Raw genomic sequence first — 17,432 nt, forward strand, 5'->3', positions numbered from 1 at the left:
GAGGGTAGCGAAATTTCGCGCAAACATTGAAAGATTCACAGAAGCTCGTGAAATATTTCACTGTGATTGAAAGCCATTGTTTTTTTGCGGGAATCGCAAGGAATTTATTCTCACCTTAATATTACTCATTATTTACTTTAAATTAAACTTTACTTTCACGTACATAAAAAGTAGGTAAAGAAATGTAGATGTAACAGAAGTGCGGAGTTCTGTTTGATTCTTCCTTCGCGGCTCTGCTGCAACGCCTCTGCCTAAGTCTACTGGTACGTCGCTTTGGATCCGACGCGTCTCGCTCTGGTCTGACCGGCGTGCGTAGATGGAGAGCGGGCAAGCACGGGAGTGAGTGGGTGGATGCTGCTAAGCTGTGACGAACTTGGCCTTCTCGAGGGGCAACTCCTGCGCCACTCCGCCCCAGGCCAACTTGAAGACGCGCGTCCGCCACCGGATGGCTGGATTCCAGAGGGCGTGAAAGAAGAGATAGGGTCCAGTGCACTCGCGGAAGATCCAGCCGACGACGAAGTCGATCTTGCTGAAGGGCAGAGAGCCATTCTGCACGATGGAGAGCAGCAGCCAGTCGCAGAGGAACCACACGAGGATGTGCACCAGGTAGAACACGAGGGAGTCCCAGCGGAAGAGCACCGAGGCGGCCCAGGAGGCGAACGCGCCCACCACCAGGCACTCAGACAGTGGCTCCAGGAGAATCGTGGTGGGCACCATGGCCACGCGGAGCTTGGCCCAGCGCGTGAGGCGCGCTTGAAAGCTGCCGATATCACAGACACCCGAGTTCTGCCACGCCGGCTGGCTGCTCACCGTCAGACGCCAGCCGGCGTCCGTCACGGCCTTGGCGATGAAGAAGTCCTCGGCCAGGTAGCGCCCGAAGTGCGCCAGCCCGCCCACCTCCTCCAGAATGTGCCGGCGCACCAGGCACGACATGCCCGTGTGGCAGACGATGCCCAACAGGTCGGCGCAGAGGTAGATGCGCGCCTGCACTGTGCCGAAGTAGATCTTCTCGAACGTGGCGGCAAAGCCCTCGCGGTCGCACGTGAAGGGCATCTGATGCACCAGACCCACGCCGTCCACCATGTGATCCACCTGGAACGACAGTCAGTATTAGTCATCATCGGGCACTCAACGGGCCGGCAAGTGTTATGACTCTTGGCGCTGAATAGCCCAATTGTTCTCTCCCGCGCGTACCCTTGAGATGTGCACACAGCGATAAGGCGGCGTTCGCGTTGCGTAAGCTCATTCTAAATTGATTGCTGTTTTAGGGGATTTTCAAAATTACCCATTCGACAGATATTTGTGATATTTGGGTGTTCACGGTGATAAGGTTTACAGAGGAAGAACATTTTTCTGCACCTGTTGAGGCACTCGCGCATAGAGAACAGCGGGGCTCTTTTCAAGGCAGATACAAATCTAGAGATAGAAGCACTTGCAGCCACTTCGTCTTGAGACAATTGGAAGAATCAACAGTGGTTTTCTCCTGATAACGTTGCTTAATCATCGGCTTGAGTCATTCTATTATGATTGATATGACGGTTTCAACATTCTTCTGAGAGATTTTTTTTTACACTAAGAAGCTCTAGAGCTGACCAGTTTGGCCAATTCAAAACGGTTCGTCAGATCAATGCTGTTATCTAGCTAGTTTTTACTGTTACCGCAACTACTGTGCAATAATAATAAAAATTTGGAGACCTAATTGTCTTGACATGTGATCAGCATTGTTTTCTTGATCTTGTGGCATTCATTGATCGCCTGGCACTTGACCTAGTCTTGAAGCCTTTAAAATTACACTGATTCACGACAACCACGATTGTCGTGAGATTGAGAAAGTGTTATTTATAGACTGTATTTTCAAAACAAGACAACTTCATTCTTTATCTTCTTATTCGGCAGTTTATTGGATAATTTATAGCGAAAAAATATTGACTATCCAAATGTTCCCTACTCTCCCGTAAATTGATTTATCGGCTCGATGACCCAAATTGATATTCACAATTTGCAGGAATCCAAGTGGAAAATTCAGAGTTCATTCGCCAGTGAGAGGCACTTCATATCTGTTTACGAAAGGCCTCAAATCTCAGAGTCAGATTTAATTACTCTGTTTGAATTTAATTGGTTTTATATTACAAAGCTCTCTATCAGAGGAAAGATGAGGCGGTAATTGAATTGAGACGATAAGCCTGATAAGCGCATAGAGTGCGAAAATGAAGCTGAAGAAGACGACACATGTGAGGAGTTGAGGTAGAATCAAGTTATCACAGCACGTATGTGGATCTATGGCAACGGTTTTAATTGTTTCTCTGATAAAAAAGAACACTATTGACTTTCCCATTGAGTGCTATGCAGAGTGTGTTTCCGTAGGCCTTGGCGTGTGCAAGGGACGATTGACTTCCTTGAGATGTTTTTGTACACAGTAACAAAGAGACAGTGAGATTCGGCTATTTGAATACTTCGCAGACCACAATTGCGAAGACTTTCCCTTATCTTCAGGTAGATAAGGGGAGAATAATGGGAATAATGCGAAGGAATGGTGTGATTATGGGAAATTTGGCATAGATACAACTTTCAATAGGTAGGTAATCCTCATGAGAAAGTGGGTCTCTGATAGGCGCCAGCGAGTTACTTTTATTGGACGTTTCGTCACAATTTTCGGCCAGAGTGGGAAGAAGACTTTAGAGTTTCCCTTCAAAAATTCCTCTCATAATTAATTGATGAAAATTCATGAAGTAATTGCCGCCCATTCTGTCCCACCGTCGAAGGCCGATAGGAAAATATACGCGTTCTCTGAAAATAACTTTGTCTAAGCCATCGGGCATATTTTTATCTCTTTGCGCTTCTTATCAGAAGAGTGTAAGAATTTAGAATGGAGGAGAGTGGAAAATATGATAAATTTGTCGCACATTCTCCTCAAAATTGTGTTTATTGAGATGAAATCATAGGAAATTTTGTGAGAATTCCGAAAATAATTGACGCAAAATGCCTTTTCAGCACGATTCTGGCATCTTTGCTGAGGTTAAGTGAGTTATCGGGATTATTGGGAAGCTGTGATTTGAAAGACAAGCCACACCTACAGAGAAGCCCCGCCTTCCTTCTGACAACTTAACCTCGCGGTCGTATTCTTGAGTGCTTCTTGACCTATTTCTAAAAGTGCGCGATCACACAGTGAATCATACCATATCCAGAAGCGTGTCTTCCTTCATCCTGATGCCGCTGTCACTGATGAGGATGAGCTCGTGGCGCGCCGCCACGAAGCCAGGATACATGTTGTTGATTTTGGGGTTGACGCCCACGCGCGTGCCCCCGGTGAAGATTCGCGCCTCCACGGCTGGATACTTGGCCATGAGTTGCTCCACGAGAGGGATGGCGGGATCGTGGGTATCCTCGATGCAGAAGAGCAGCTCGTATGCGGGGTAGTTCATAGTGAAGAAGGTCTCCAGGTTAGTGGAGAGATTGGGATCCACGCCCATGAGGGGCTTGAGAATGGACACGGGCGCCGGAGGCGTCTCGCGTGGCTGCAGATTCGTCTTCCGGTGGAGCTTCCACTTGCCATAAGTGATGGCCATCAGGTGCACCAACCACTTACCGCACCAGAAGACAAAGAATACCAGCGCGAAGCCGTACAGCGTGTACGCGAGCGGAGACATTGGCGCAAATGGGGCGTTGAGGGTTCCCGGTTCGATTGGCCTTCGCTCCAGCCACCGTCCAAAGTCATAGCCCCCGGATCAGCAGATGAGCGCGTGAGTTCACAGGCACAGACGGCGTCTCGCTGGCCAGGGCATGTCGTCACTCAGCTTTCCAGGAAATCACTCGATGTCACACTAGCAACCTTTGCGACACTCCCGCGAGACACAAGCGCACCCAGACACAGATTCACGATGACTAATGGACAGTGAGGCACTTCGCCACGGAATTTATCACGCCTCGCGAGCGACTTGGACCTTCGTCGGGTGACTATCAGGCGATTCTCCTCTGTGGAATGTTTTGCAACCCAGAATTCCGCCCGTCAAGCCAACTGTTATACCAGCAATTAGGCTGCGGCGCGATTCCAGTGTGTGAAACACTGTGATGTTTCGCGAAACAGGAAATCTTGTAAACTTTACTTGATGATCTGTGGCTTAACAAGACTGATGTACCTAAACTTTGGGATCCGGCAGCGTTGATTATCCTAGGTAAATAAAATCTAACCATCTTCTTTGTTCTTTCCGAAACTTTCAATAACACTGCATTGAAACGGTTGAAACATTGAAATTTGGGAACGCTAAATGCGTATAACAGTATTTCGTGCAGTGTAATTTAGGCCGCAGCGTTTGTGTGTGCATTTCAGTCTCCGGGAAAGTATAGAGTTTTCGTGAGTTTTCTACGCTTTACCTCATCATAATGACTACTGATGTGGCCAGAGATATCCCCCAGGCTGGGTTTGCTTTTGATAATTGCCAGAGGTACGCTGTTTTGGAATGTTTGGCAAAAGTGCACAGTCACACCTAACCTCAAAACCTTTGCCGCAGGAACAATTTCCTCTTGCAGAAGGGCTACGTCGCCCCCAAGACCGTGAAGACGGGAACTACAATTGTTGGGATCATCTACAAGGATGGCGTGATCTTGGGCGCGGACACCAGAGCCACTGAGGGGCCGATAGTGTCTGATAAGAATTGTGAGAAGATCCACTATCTGGCCAAGAACATCTAGTAAGTCGGTGTTTGAGGGATGAGAGAGTCAGGGAATGACTAAATGGAGTCTCATTGCAGCTGCTGCGGTGCCGGAACGGCTGCAGACACCGAGATGACAACCAAGACCATTGCTTCTCAGCTGGAGCTTCATCGTCTCGAGACTGGAAGAGTTGTGCCCATTGCAGCGGCGAGTTCCATGCTGAAGCAGATGTTATTCCGCTACCAGGTGAGTTGTGTAATGAGCGGGATCTGGTATTGGTTATATTAACATATCAATTTGCTACTTTAGGGCTACATTAGCGCTGCTCTGGTCTTGGGAGGAGTGGACAACGCTGGTCCTCACATTTATTGCATCCATCCTCATGGATCCACTGATAAGCTGCCCTATGCTACTATGGGCTCAGGCAGTTTGGCTGCAATGTCTGTGTTCGAGTCCCGCTGGCGTCCGGATATGGCAGAAGAGGAGGGCAAGAAGCTCGTGAGGGACGCAATCGCTGCTGGTGTGTTCAACGATCTGGGCTCTGGCTCTAACGTTGATCTGTGCATCATCCGAAAGGGATCCACTCAGTATCTGCGCACGTACGAGGAGGCGAACGAGAAGGGTCAGAGGAGCTTCTCCTACAAGGCTCCTCCGGGCACCACGAAGGTGATCAAGGAGGGACTTCGCCGATTGGACATTACTGAATCTGTGAGAGTGACAGCGGGTTCCTCCTCCGAGGGTGTCACTCCCATGGACACTGCATAGAAGGGCTGGGCTTTTTCATGGTTTTTTCAATAAATACTAAATTTCCTCTAACTTGGTGTTTATTGTAAATCACAGCAGAAGGCAGCACTTTCTTCGCAGGCTTCTGAAGCTCACCGCGGCAGGCGCTACTGTGCTTCCCGCGAAGCGCGAGCAACTTCAGTCGGTTGCCACTGAGACGTCAAGAGAGGTGGAGTGTGATGAGATCACGGAGCAAAATCCCAACAAAATCGCCAATGAAATAATTGCATACGGTCGCGAAGTGTGCTACTTTTCACGCCATCCAACGTCCAAGTGTCGCGTTCAGTGTCAGTGTTGCGAGCACAAGTGCATTTTGGAGTACCAGTCAAGAGGAAGAGATTGCCAAGGGATTGAGAGGAAGCCACTGCCAATGCTTCAATGGACGCAGCGGCGATAATAACGCAAGTGTCCCGCGATGATGAGCAATTGAATGCATATCCCGTCGACAAAGGTGAGTGCGGGAGTTTGGGGAGCAGTTTGGGTGCCTTGGCTGGCTGGGCCGTCGCGCCCCCCGCGAGAGCAAACAACATCACACTCTCGTCCTCCTTCTCGTACCTCGGAATTCCCACTCACGCACACACTCGCGCGAGTCCCCGCGCGAGACAGAGAGAGGGAGAGAGGTGCTATTTTGGTCACTACGCACACCACAGAGTCCCCATTTTTCCACACAAGTGCGCCCGCCATCGCGGGAACAAGTGTGTGACGTCTATATTTGTGCACCCCGTGCACCAGAGTGGGCCCCGCCGGAGGCTCCACGGGAGAAGAAGTGTCGCTCCCACAAATGGCTGCTCTCACACACACAAACGCACGCAGCCACACACGCCCTCTGTGTGCACCTGTTCGCCTCCGGGCGCCCCTTTCGCTGACCAGGACTCCCCGCAGGAAGTCCCGCGGGTATCTCATCAACCGACCTGGAAATTTCCTTTGGGGCGAAGCGCTCCTGCGCCGCGCCAGTGACACATCCGTGAAATGTTTTGTTTATATCACTCAGCTGACCCCCAATGTTTACAAATCGTTCACCCAAGAGCACTTTCCGTGAGTCATGCGAGGAGAAGTTCAGCAATACAGCCCTTTGTGGGGCGCATCAGGGACACGGTGACACGCCAGCGAGTGCCAAAGGACATTGTAAATCTTTGGTGAAAAGAGGAATTTCCTTGAGCTATAAATCTTTGGGTTTCTTCAAAGTAATATATTTCAAGGAATTTACTTACTTCGCTTCTGCATGAAACAGTTAAAATAGCCTGTGCAATTTGTAGTGCATTTTCTGAACTCCCAATATTCATTGTAAAAGCCTTAGCAGACATGCACTTTTCGTCAGGATATAATGAAACTACTCGAACTCGAATTGCCAGAATGCGTACGGTTTCAAGGCAACTACTTATTTGAGTGGGCTGATTCGTTCTCTTCATCCCTAATTGAGCTATTGCCTTTCGATTTTAACCATATTCAAACCTAAATTGTGCTCAAAATGCAAATTACTATCTGCTAAGGGCCTTATTAGACTTGAATTTCTGTCTCCACTCCAATCAGATACACTTTGGCTCCAAAAGTGTTCAAACGGGTTGCTGGATTCTTGTAATTAAAAGTGGTGGGAACTCTCCTTTCCCTCGCGTTTTCCCCTTCTTAATTTCGGAAGTTTATACCCAAAAAGTTCGATAGAAAAACAACCCAGTTTGTTAAGGTGATAACGGGATGAAATCCGTGAAATCCTTATTTCTCTAACCCTTTTGCATATTATAAGGAATTTGACTATACTGGTTCTTTCTCTGGAGTCGTTTTAATTGGTGACACTGAATTTAGCTTCCTGTAACAGTTTGACTGTGGAAAAGTTAAACAGAGCGAAATATCAGTGTCCTTTTGAAGTGAATTTGTCTGCACTCTACAACACTTTGATGGTGTTTATTTGTTAACTATTCGTTATACTTCTGTTTGCTATTTGCTTGGCAAATTTACCGTTGCCAGGAGGATTTCCTTTCGTATAAAATTGAGAGAATTGTAATGGCAAAACTTGTAATAAAATTGTCACTATCATTTCAACCTTTTAACACTCGCCAAATCAGCTTCAACATAACTTTCCACGTCTAAAATGTAATGCAAGAACTAATCTCGTGTCGCACTTTTATCAATCCATGGCGAGATTAGAGGTTTTCGATAGCAACTGGCTGTGGTCGTGACCGGGATTTGTGCTGAAGACAATGCAAATGGCAAAATATCTGTAATTTCCTTACGTAACCCTTCGTGAAGTTGAGTCCCAAGGCATAATTGTGGCGAGGGAATTTCCACGCGCTGTAGGAAATTGTGAGATGTGCCAGTGCGAGAGTGAAGTAGCGAATTATATTTTCTCAATTCTCGCCCGTGTTTGTCAACCTTGGAGACGATATTGAATTGGTGTGCTTTTTGCCTAATGCTGCGTGTATATACATCAGCAAGTGAGCTGAGGCTGTATTGTGTGGGGAGAACGTGTGAAAATTTTCACAAGCAATACGGTGGAGCCATTCATGTTCCCGCAGCTCCAATACAATTGTGCCAATTGTGTTTATTTTCAAACACGTACAACTCAATGAATTGGACAATTTTGCTAAATTCCCTCGCAACAAATCGCGCGCGCCTTGCGAACTCCTTTTTCTCTGTCGCTTGTCGCTCATTTGCGTCTTAATCGTCTGGTTTTTTCTGTTCGTCTGTCTGGATTTCGGGCGGATTTTATTCGACAGATTTCGAAGGGAGAGGAAAAAAGAGGTCACATAAGTGTTGTCTATATATCTATGAGGTGGAAATGTGGTTTTTTTAACATGAAAGCTATCTTATCGAAATATGCTGTAGGGAAATCTTTATTGCACGTGATTATAATTTTTATTCGCCATGGTCTGAAAGTGTGTGACATTGCGAGAGAAGAATGCAAATAATATGACACACAGAGAGAATCAAATTGACACAGTATCGTGTTGAGATTGATATCACGCATTTGCTGCGCTGTTCTCAACACTCACCTGTACAGTAATTTTTGCTAAATTTTCCTCACATCATTTGATTCAGTGGGTTTTATCTGCTTGTGTGTGAGTCTCTGTGGGTATTTGTGTACGGTTGATTTCGTTGGGTGTTCTTGGGTTGTCTTTTTTATAGAGCACAAAAGTATCTCGCGACGTTTATTAATAATAATAAAATGTGAGTTAGACCCATTAAAGCTGAAAATAATTTATAGAAATTAATTTAGAGGAGGATCTTGAGATATTTTAACTCATACAGTCCATGGTGTGAAGAGTTTGAAAATTAAATGATTTGATCTAGAAGAAGTCGGTCTTGCTATTGCAGAAAATTTGCTTCTTCTCATTTGCTATCTTCTATCTCCTCGCCAATTGTTTGTTTGATTGCCATTCAATAAATAAATAATAGATAGATTCTCTCAGCATTCCTTCACACCTCAGCATGAATCATTTTGTACATACGAAAGCACCTACTGAATTTATCGTTTATTTTCAATTTTCTCTCACATTTCATTTATGGAAATATGTTTTTTTTTTCTCTCCTTCGCAATTTGTCGAGGAAAACTGTTAACAGATTCTCATTGTGTGATTTATCTCCATTTTGCCATTAATAATTCATTAATTGGCAGTGCGAGGGGGGAAAAATGTCATAGAATCTGAGCTTTTTGCATTTCTTAGGCTGGTCTAGGCAACAAGCACGTGACGATGATGTAGGAAGAAATCCGCCCAAATGCGACGAGGCATATTTTATGTTTGCTGGATAAATAGTGAGCACGAAGGTGGGAGGAAAATGAGGACAAATGAGATGAAAGAGTTTCCGACTTCTTCACCCACATCCGCAACCAGAAATGATTGAGGTGTCGGTGTGTGTGTGTGTGTGTGTGTTTGTGTGGCGTAATTGAAATTCCTGGGCTTCCACATTGAAGCCCAATTCCGGACGAAGGAATTTTTCCTTTCGCCACATCCTCACTGGGCCGTAATTGACCAACATTTGTCACGCTGACACGTTTGACTTTCAATTTGGCTCCTCTGGGAATTTTCCCATTTTTCATCACATCCACCAAGTTGAATTCTTTTCCCACTGAGTGTCAATTAAATATCTCTGAAAATTGATGCTGAATACAGGAAATATTGCTCACTTCCTGTGAGCTGAGCAGTTGGAGAGGAAGGGAGTGTGTAAATTGGGTGGTAAAATTAGTGTAACGATCAATGGCTATTGATTTAATAATTTTATGGGTTTTATGGCTTCTACAAAATAGACCACTTAACATGATTAATGAGAGACTTAGGAGAGGTTTTATAGCAAAAACGCGTCTAGGCGATTTGCTGGAGGAGTAATTTCGAGAAGCAATCGATTTTCTTTCTTATTCTAAATTATGCACAGGGTGTGTCGTAACGAAGGTAAACTCTATGTAAATTTGGTATTCTGAGAAATTCACTGGGTAAATATGATTTAATAGAGTGTCTAATGGTAACTTCCAATTGGTAATTGATGGCTTTGAGGCAAGAATGTGAAAATACATAATTAATAATTATTTGTCTCACAAGAATGAAGTTTTGATCTTAACTTGTTGGCCCGGAAGAGACATTGCAGACAATTCGGCTCTATTTGTGCTATTTTGAGACATTTAACCCTTTTTTGTGGGCCAAACCATGTTTGTAATCACTAATTAAACTATTACCATTCGATTTCGACTATTTCCAATCGAAAACCGTGCTGAAAAGCTTCAATCCAAAATTCAGTTAAAGAGTTCGCGTAAAAACATCCCTGGTCTGAAGTGATTAGACCAGGAAGTCTAATTGGGAGTTTAGAAATCCATATCATCGAATTGGTTCTGTAATTAGAATTTCGAATATTAGAATTTTGAGAAGTTGTAAAAAAAAGTGTCAGAATCCCTATTTCTTGAAATTTCATTCGTCTGACTTGACCTCATTAAATTGTTAGCACTCTTGTATATTTTGAATTGATACAAGCATTTTGAATCAAGATATTTGTTTATTATGTTTCTGGCCTTGGCTTACTAAATTCTACCTTTTTATGCAACTGAAACACCCTCCATTTCCAAATGGCATCGCTATTAAAGACTGATAGGCTGTGAATTTCTCTTGCTATATACACATACATTGTGTGCGAAGCTTTGTGATAAAAATTTAATTGGTTATTGAATCTGCAATAGCAAAATTACACATTTGCATGAAAAAACATCTCAAATTAAATATTTACCTTTTCGCGCTTCCCCTTCTTTCACATGCTATTGATTTTTTTTCCGTGAACTTCATGTGGAGCTTCAAAAATCATTCGATACATTTTTCCGTTTATAATGTTTACGTGCCGCTGAAGTTCTCGCAATCAAATGTAAAATGTGGCTCCTCTCCTTACACACCACATCCGGTGGGAGTGTTTGAGAGACTCCGTGTGAGCCGGAATATCGCAGCTGATCTGCAGCACGTGCCCGCTTGTGACGGGGAATCCCCTGGGGTGGTGTTCTCCCGGCTTCTGTGTCAACTGCTCGCCACTTCTGTGTGGCGCACTCACTTCCTACTGACCACTCTCTGGAGCCGCGATGTCGGAAAGTGAGCAAGGTCAGGTGGTTTTTTTCTCACTGCCCCATTCACTCTCGTACATGTTGGGTTGCGTAATTGCTGAACATCTAATAAACTGCGTGTGAACTTGCCACTCGTTTCTTCTCGATGGCAATCTTTTTTGGTGTATTTTCAACTGTTTCGCAAGAGGTTTTCGTTGTACTTTTGGACGTGAAAATTTATATTGTAAATTTTGAGGCATGCACTAAGTGGAATTTGATGCTCTTATGGAAATTCTTTCAACGCACAAACACACACACAGAGATTCGTGCATTTTTTATGTGAAAATCTCGTTTGACGGCATTTTATCCATTCCAGCTCGGCTGTAAAATTCAAAATAATACACCCATAGAGGTTATATTCAATCTGAAGTTTCATAAATTCTCAACTTACATCCATAGTGATGTTTTCCGATGGAAATAACATACGGGTTTTCCTGCTTGATAACAAATGTGTGAATTTTATCGTCACAAAAGTGTTTTGTTAACACTTCTCCTCTGTCTCGTGGTGGTGGAAATTATTCATTAGGAGTTGTTTGGATATGGATGGAAAGTTAATGCAATTAATTATTATGATTATTATGGTGTCTGGGTGGCACCCGTGACGTTTTAATTAAGTCATGCAGTCGAATTAACACTGTTCGACGGAATAATTCGACCGGACGGTGTTTGTTGTTGGTGTGTGCCATCAGGCCGTGCAACAGAGTGTAATTTTCGATTGCATTTTTGGCGACATTTTGACTGGGAAATTGCACTGATTTCTGCTGCTACAAAATCTAGCCATTATGCAGTGGATGGTTCATTGATAATTCAATTCTGACCTCAATTGTTTGTTTCGCTGTGAATCACATGTGTTCACATTTGATATGAGTGATTGTGTACTAGTCGATACATGATATTGTTACTCATTCATTGAATGAATGCATTAAATGGACGGCGTTGGGAGAAGCGCTTTGTGGGGGAAATTATGATGCTTCATAAAGTGCTAAGCGGGGGTATTTCAAGGGTGGTTATCCAAATTTTCATCGCTTTATCATAAAAAAAAATCCTTTATGATACACTCAATGCGGCTTTAAGTGTTGGAGTTGCTGAAAGAAGTCACAGCTTTTGTAAGTGGTTGAAATATTCAATGAAAAATCTATAAAATGTAAATAATCACTAAGTTCAAAATAATTAAAAATTATAGTTTTTATGGTTTTGTCTCCATATTCATTGTAATAGCAAGTTCACATTTAGGTACACAAGAGCTACATTTGACAGAATTTGGTATCTTGATATTTTTATCTTAATGATAGGAAGCTTAGCTAACTCTAACCTAATCCTTGAAGAAGGATTTACCGTACGTTCCACTCTTTCGGGTGCCTCAAGTCGTGAGGACTGAGATTTATGTCAGGCCAGAGGTTCTTGCGGAGAAGGAGGAAGAATATCTGGCCGAAAAGGGTGTGAGGATTATGATAATGGAGTTATTTTGAGGGGTGAAAAGAAGTTCTTTTGGTGGAGAGCCTTGAATGGCACTGCGGATGGGTCAGGGCGGGCTGTTGAATGAGTCAAAAGGGTTTTTGGATTTGCTGGGGTTACATCATGCTGTCGTCAATGAGTCACACGAGCTCGCAACCCCATATGATTCGCATTGGCCAAAGAGACCGAGAGATTAACAGGTTAAAGTGTCTATTGGACCATTTTCCACACTGTTGAATAATTCCTCTTCTATACACCCTTCTGATGGTATCTCTTGAGTGGGTGGTCTGGGATTTTCCGGACTTTCCACTGTCCCCCTGAATGGCGAGTGGGAAATTTCCTAATTTCCTCATCATTATTATTTTCGTAAACCACTCTAAAATCAATATTAATCAATACACACACTCTGTCACTCTGCCACCCTTGCAGATTTAGGTCACAATGCTTCACGAGCGCGTTGCAGAGTTTCTCTTGTTTATGTAATTGGATTTTTATTGTGCACCCCCGTCACTTTGCATTATGATGTGGACATTGAAAGCGCCACATTGTTTTTCTCGGTCACAATCAAGAGGTTTGTTCTCGATATGGGATTCCATGGAATTAATACTATTTGACACATTATAGTGTGGCATCGTAAGCATCCTTCGAACAGGGTGGACTATTTTTTCTTATCCATCACACCGGAAGGAATGCGGAGTGAAAAGGTGGGCGGGAAATAGAGACTAAAAATAAAAGTGAGAGTCTGTTGGAAAGTTCTCGCTGTCTGGCTGTCTGACTTTGCCTTATCTCGTGGCTGAAGATTGTGGGTTTTTGTTGAAGAGATACTATCGTGACTCTTGTCTGAGTTCTTGTGGCTGTGTCGTAAAATGTTTTAAATATGCAGCAAAATGTGGCATATTAAAGTTTTGCAGAATGTTGAAGTGTTTTAAGTGAAACTTGTGCGTGTAGTATTTCAGCCAAGATTTATGCTTATATTATATAAATTTTACTGATACTTAGGACTTGAGAGTGCTCTTAAAATAACCTCAATCTATTTGGGAATGTTTGCAGAAATTGGCCTTTTATTCAATGTGGTTTTTTTTGTTGAATCTCTTCTTCTTGAGCCTCTTGGATTTTAGTCTGAAACCTTAGGAAGCGTTCCAGCATAGAGTTTACCATTTTATCTGCGGAAAAGTGGCACAGAACTTCTCAATGAACCTTCCTTCTCGCAACTCACTTGCTCAATCTGATACACTTTCCCGCACTCGAGTGGGTTTATGTGTTGTGCTAAAATGAGAATCCTCGGGGGAATTCAATTCACTATCAATGTCAGTATGTGATCATTGTCTAACATTCAATTGAATGGCTAATTTGGGACGCATCGTGGCCAGTGGAGTTGACAGAGCGCCTCTCTCCCCCGAAGTGTGTGTGTGCGGCTGACGACGGGCTGTGGGGAGTGAAATGGGCAACAAATGAGGAGGAAGAAAAAAAAAGGTGAAAAGGGAGAGAAGGTGAATGATGGCGACAGCGCGATTGATGGGTAAAAATAGCCCTCTCGATAGAAAGCCGGGTGTTCTCTCGCTGGGTATTAGCAATTACACAGACGACATGGCTAGAATCCGGAGGCAGAGTCACACTGTGCGATTGTCAGTGAGATTCACCGTCTTGCCGCCCCTCGGCTTCCCCTGGCGAGAGGAGAGGTTGGCATATTGGGACTCTCGAGTGAAATTTTACACAGAATTTAATGAATCTAATTTGGGCGAGGTCGAGAGAGTGTTGCGTCACACACTAATGCGATATTATTCAATAATTGGATTACCTTATCCTCATAATATACACTCTTGCTGTTGGGCTATAAGAAGGTGTCCTTAAAGATTTGCCTTGTGTTGTGCTCTTTGCAGCGGAGAATGTCGACGACAGGCTAAAGCCACCAAAGCGAGGCTTCTTCCAGGCGATATTCTGCTGTTGGCGACGAGCGCGGACGAAAAGCAACCAAAATGGGACGCCGGTGGATGGATCAATTACGCCACCGCCACTTCAGGGACCGCAGAAGTATTTGCTGCCACCGGTTCGGCATTCGGATATGCACAAGAAGTGCATGGTTATAGATTTAGATGAGACCCTAGTGCATAGCAGTTTTAAGGTGAGTCACTGCATGATCATAGCGACGTAATCAATTTCTTAGTTTACATTCTGTGTGTGTGTGAGGCAAGAGAGATATTTGGCAGATGAATTTGTCTGGTCAAGACAGAGAGTGTGTGTGTCTTATCGGTCAAGCGGAGAGGCTATCATTGGGGAGGATCGAACGTCATTTCCTCAGAAAATAGACAGTGTTCTATAGGGAAATAAAGTATGGTAAACACGTATGATGGGAAGAATGGAAGCACAAAGGCAAAAGGGAGATTTTCAGTGGAGGAAACAGCAGAGAATTTATCAGAAACTGATAGCAATTTTTGCTTGTTTTCCATTAAAATTTATATATGAAATAATCATTGGAAAATATTCTCAAATCACTTTTCTGTAGACATGAAGAACTGTCTGTCTATTACATTTCAGACATGTGTTATTTATATTTTCGTTAGTGTAATTAAATAAGCAACAATTCTATAATTCATTTTGCATACTCAAGACGAGTCATTAGATATTCTGTTCTACTTTCTTGAGTTCCATCTTCTTGGGCATTTATTTTTTAAAGTTACGCTAATTTCTTTGAGAATTCGCGACAAAGTTCAAAAGAGAGACATTTTTTCAGTGTTTATTTGGTTAAGAAAGTGTCTCGGCGTCTCACAATGATTAGCATGTTTGATGGAGAGAATTATGATTGTTGTCAAAAATGATATTCATGCGAATTTGTGTTGGGTGGCAATTTCTCGAGTGGCTGATCTTGAGCAAATGACATGATTTCAAATTTCTCAAGGAGCTAAGAAGTTGATTGTTGCGATAAATCCGCTTAAGCGAATTAAAAGCCATTGTGTGGCGGATTGTGACGAAAAAATTAGGACTTGTGTGACGCATTGAAGAAATCTATCATTATCTTATCACATGTGCCAACGGCAGCACACAAAGTGATTTCAATTGTTGGCGGCGTTTTGCGGTGATGGAAAATTCAGGGGCAACTGTTGCCTGTGAGCGGAATATGAGATCACATTGAGGGGTGGGTGGGTTTTGTGCTCTCTTGGTAATTCTGCGCTAGGAGATGATGATTCAGTCCACTGAACTTGTTTCTTGGCGTGTCTCTTCATCGCTCGCTTGTTTATCTCTCTCTCTCTCTCTCTCTCTCCCTCTCTCGGTGGGCTGAATTATGTTGCACAGAGAGAAAAAGAAGAAGAAGAAGGGAAATGGGCAATTGAGGAGACAGTGAGATTGTCTATTTGGAGGGCAAATCGTGCGTCAATAGCTTAATTAAATGCGATTCTCGATGTTAATTTATGGTGAAGAAGAGTGTCTTTGACTGAAGAGTCTTCGACACTGCAAAGAGAGTGTGTGGATATGTAATTGAAGAGAATCGATTTAGGAGTGGAGAATGAGTGAAATGAAATTCACTCTGCAATCGTGTGTGTCTCTCGAGTCACATACGCCGGAAGTCCAAAATGCATGAGGTGTGAGCCGGTCGTGTGACCAAAAGCGGGAAGGCGTGTGTGAAGTGTGGGGAGTGATGCGGGGAAAGGGGCGAGATTGTGACGAATGTGGTGATAAAAGTCTTTCTCTCTTCACAGCCTATCCCAAATGCAGACTTCATTGTACCAGTGGAAATCGACGGGACTGTCCATCAGGTGTACGTCCTCAAGAGGCCGCATGTTGATGAGTTCCTGAAGAAAATGGGTGAACTCTACGAGTGTGTCCTGTTCACAGCTTCACTGGCAAAATATGCCGATCCCGTGGCGGATTTGCTGGACAAGTGAGTTGATCCAATGCACATGAATTGCTTCTGATAAGCTATAAGAGGGTTAAATGCTTGCTTATAATGCTGAAAACACTCATGTTGGTGACTTTGCAAATGTCTCAATTAGAGATCTATTCAGTGGCAATTTTAAGGCCCGAAAGAGGCGAGACAGAAGGATAAATCTTCGAGAAAATGTTGCTGCATTTGAAATGCAAATCAAATTTGATGAACTTTCTCATCAGAATGTGATGACTCTTTTTATTTGGGGTGAAGAAACTTTTGTACAGTTGAAGTATACTTACTCTCTTTTCATTCTCCTTTTTGCAGATGGAACGTCTTTCGGGCGAGACTCTTTCGGGAATCATGCGTCTACCATCGAGGCAATTATGTAAAAGACTTGAACAAGTTGGGGAGAGATTTGCAAAAGATTGTCATTGTGGATAATTCACCTGCGAGTTATATCTTCCATCCGGACAATGCGGTAAAGCTCTTTTCTCCTTTTTTTGCGAGCGCTTCTGCGCTGACTTGAGAGATTTATAAATTGGTCTCTTTGGCTGCTTTCTTTGTAGGTGCCAGTAAAGTCCTGGTTTGACGACGTCACGGACTCTGAGCTGCTCGATTTGATACCGCTGTTTGAGAAATTGAGCAAAGTGGAGTCAGTGTATAGTGTATTGTGCAATTCGAATCAGCCAACGCTGGAAACAGGCAGTCCGCCCAGCACAAATGACGTGAACAACACGTAACAGTGGGAATACTATTTTATAAATATTTAAGGGTGGGCAGAAAATACACGAAGGGCGCGCGCGTGAGATGATCAAGGAACATTATATATATATGAAAAACTATATATAGAAATTGTGTAAGGATGAAAATTTATAAAGTGGAAAACCTCTAGGCAGATGTTAGACATGTATCCTCGTCGGTATCCTTCTCTGTCCCTTTTTTTTAATTTGAGATACAAATATTTTAATTTCTTACGATAAATGCAGGAGGAAAAAAATTAGTCTGTAGTGCTATTTTGTTGTAATATTTGGAAGAAGTGAAAAAAGGGGAGAAAAATCAAAGGGAAAATCTTGAAAGATTTTTATTATTTCTGCATGTGAAGAACACAATTTG

At 43.4% G+C, this 17,432-nt stretch overlaps 3 protein-coding genes across 3 annotated transcripts; 2 read left to right on the forward strand and 1 right to left on the reverse strand.

Annotated features, from left to right (window-relative positions):
* Positions 1–90: 90 nt before the first annotated feature.
* On the reverse strand, positions 91–4,035 carry LOC132256115 (ceramide glucosyltransferase). The gene is made up of 2 exons (XM_059752306.1): positions 3,177–4,035; positions 91–1,092 (listed from the first exon to the last, which is right to left on the reverse strand). The coding sequence occupies exons 1-2, from the start codon at positions 3,645–3,647 to the stop codon at positions 358–360; spliced, it is 1,206 nt and encodes a 401-aa protein (XP_059608289.1). The 5' UTR covers positions 3,648–4,035; the 3' UTR covers positions 91–357.
* A 125-nt stretch (positions 4,036–4,160) lies between these two features.
* On the forward strand, positions 4,161–5,466 carry LOC132256119 (proteasome subunit beta type-7). Its single transcript, XM_059752312.1, has 4 exons — positions 4,161–4,442; positions 4,509–4,688; positions 4,749–4,896; positions 4,960–5,466. Exons 1-4 carry the CDS (start codon positions 4,381–4,383, stop codon positions 5,413–5,415), a joined length of 846 nt encoding a protein of 281 aa, XP_059608295.1. The 5' UTR covers positions 4,161–4,380; the 3' UTR covers positions 5,416–5,466.
* Positions 5,467–5,567: 101 nt separating this feature from the next.
* On the forward strand, positions 5,568–17,062 carry LOC132256121 (phosphatase Herzog). Its single transcript, XM_059752314.1, has 5 exons — positions 5,568–5,884; positions 14,335–14,576; positions 16,150–16,331; positions 16,644–16,797; positions 16,886–17,062. The coding sequence occupies exons 1-5, from the start codon at positions 5,812–5,814 to the stop codon at positions 17,057–17,059; spliced, it is 825 nt and encodes a 274-aa protein (XP_059608297.1). The 5' UTR covers positions 5,568–5,811; the 3' UTR covers positions 17,060–17,062.
* The last annotated feature ends 370 nt before the right edge of the window (positions 17,063–17,432 follow it).

The sequence above is a fragment of the Phlebotomus argentipes genome, unplaced genomic scaffold (genome assembly GCF_947086385.1).
Source record: "Phlebotomus argentipes unplaced genomic scaffold, Phlebotomus argentipes genome assembly contig_5, whole genome shotgun sequence".
In the NCBI taxonomy this organism is placed as follows: Eukaryota; Metazoa; Arthropoda; class Insecta; order Diptera; family Psychodidae; genus Phlebotomus; species Phlebotomus argentipes.

Excerpts from the sequence above, each read along its gene's own strand:
- LOC132256121 (XM_059752314.1), top strand. The coding sequence starts at position 5,812 with ATGGACGCAGCGGCGATAATAACGCAAGTGTCCCGCGATGATGAGCAA. Across the intron at positions 5,885-14,334 it reads TGCATATCCCGTCGACAAAG|CGGAGAATGTCGACGACAGG; the intron begins GTGAGTGCGGGA and ends TGCTCTTTGCAG. Across the intron at positions 16,332-16,643 it reads GTGGCGGATTTGCTGGACAA|ATGGAACGTCTTTCGGGCGA; the intron begins GTGAGTTGATCC and ends TCCTTTTTGCAG.
- LOC132256115 (XM_059752306.1), bottom strand. The coding sequence starts at position 3,647 with ATGTCTCCGCTCGCGTACACGCTGTACGGCTTCGCGCTGGTATTCTTT. Across the intron at positions 1,093-3,176 it reads AAGACACGCTTCTGGATATG|GTGGATCACATGGTGGACGG; the intron begins GTATGATTCACT and ends CTGTCGTTCCAG.
- LOC132256119 (XM_059752312.1), top strand. The coding sequence starts at position 4,381 with ATGACTACTGATGTGGCCAGAGATATCCCCCAGGCTGGGTTTGCTTTT. Across the intron at positions 4,689-4,748 it reads TATCTGGCCAAGAACATCTA|CTGCTGCGGTGCCGGAACGG; the intron begins GTAAGTCGGTGT and ends GTCTCATTGCAG. Across the intron at positions 4,897-4,959 it reads AGATGTTATTCCGCTACCAG|GGCTACATTAGCGCTGCTCT; the intron begins GTGAGTTGTGTA and ends TTGCTACTTTAG.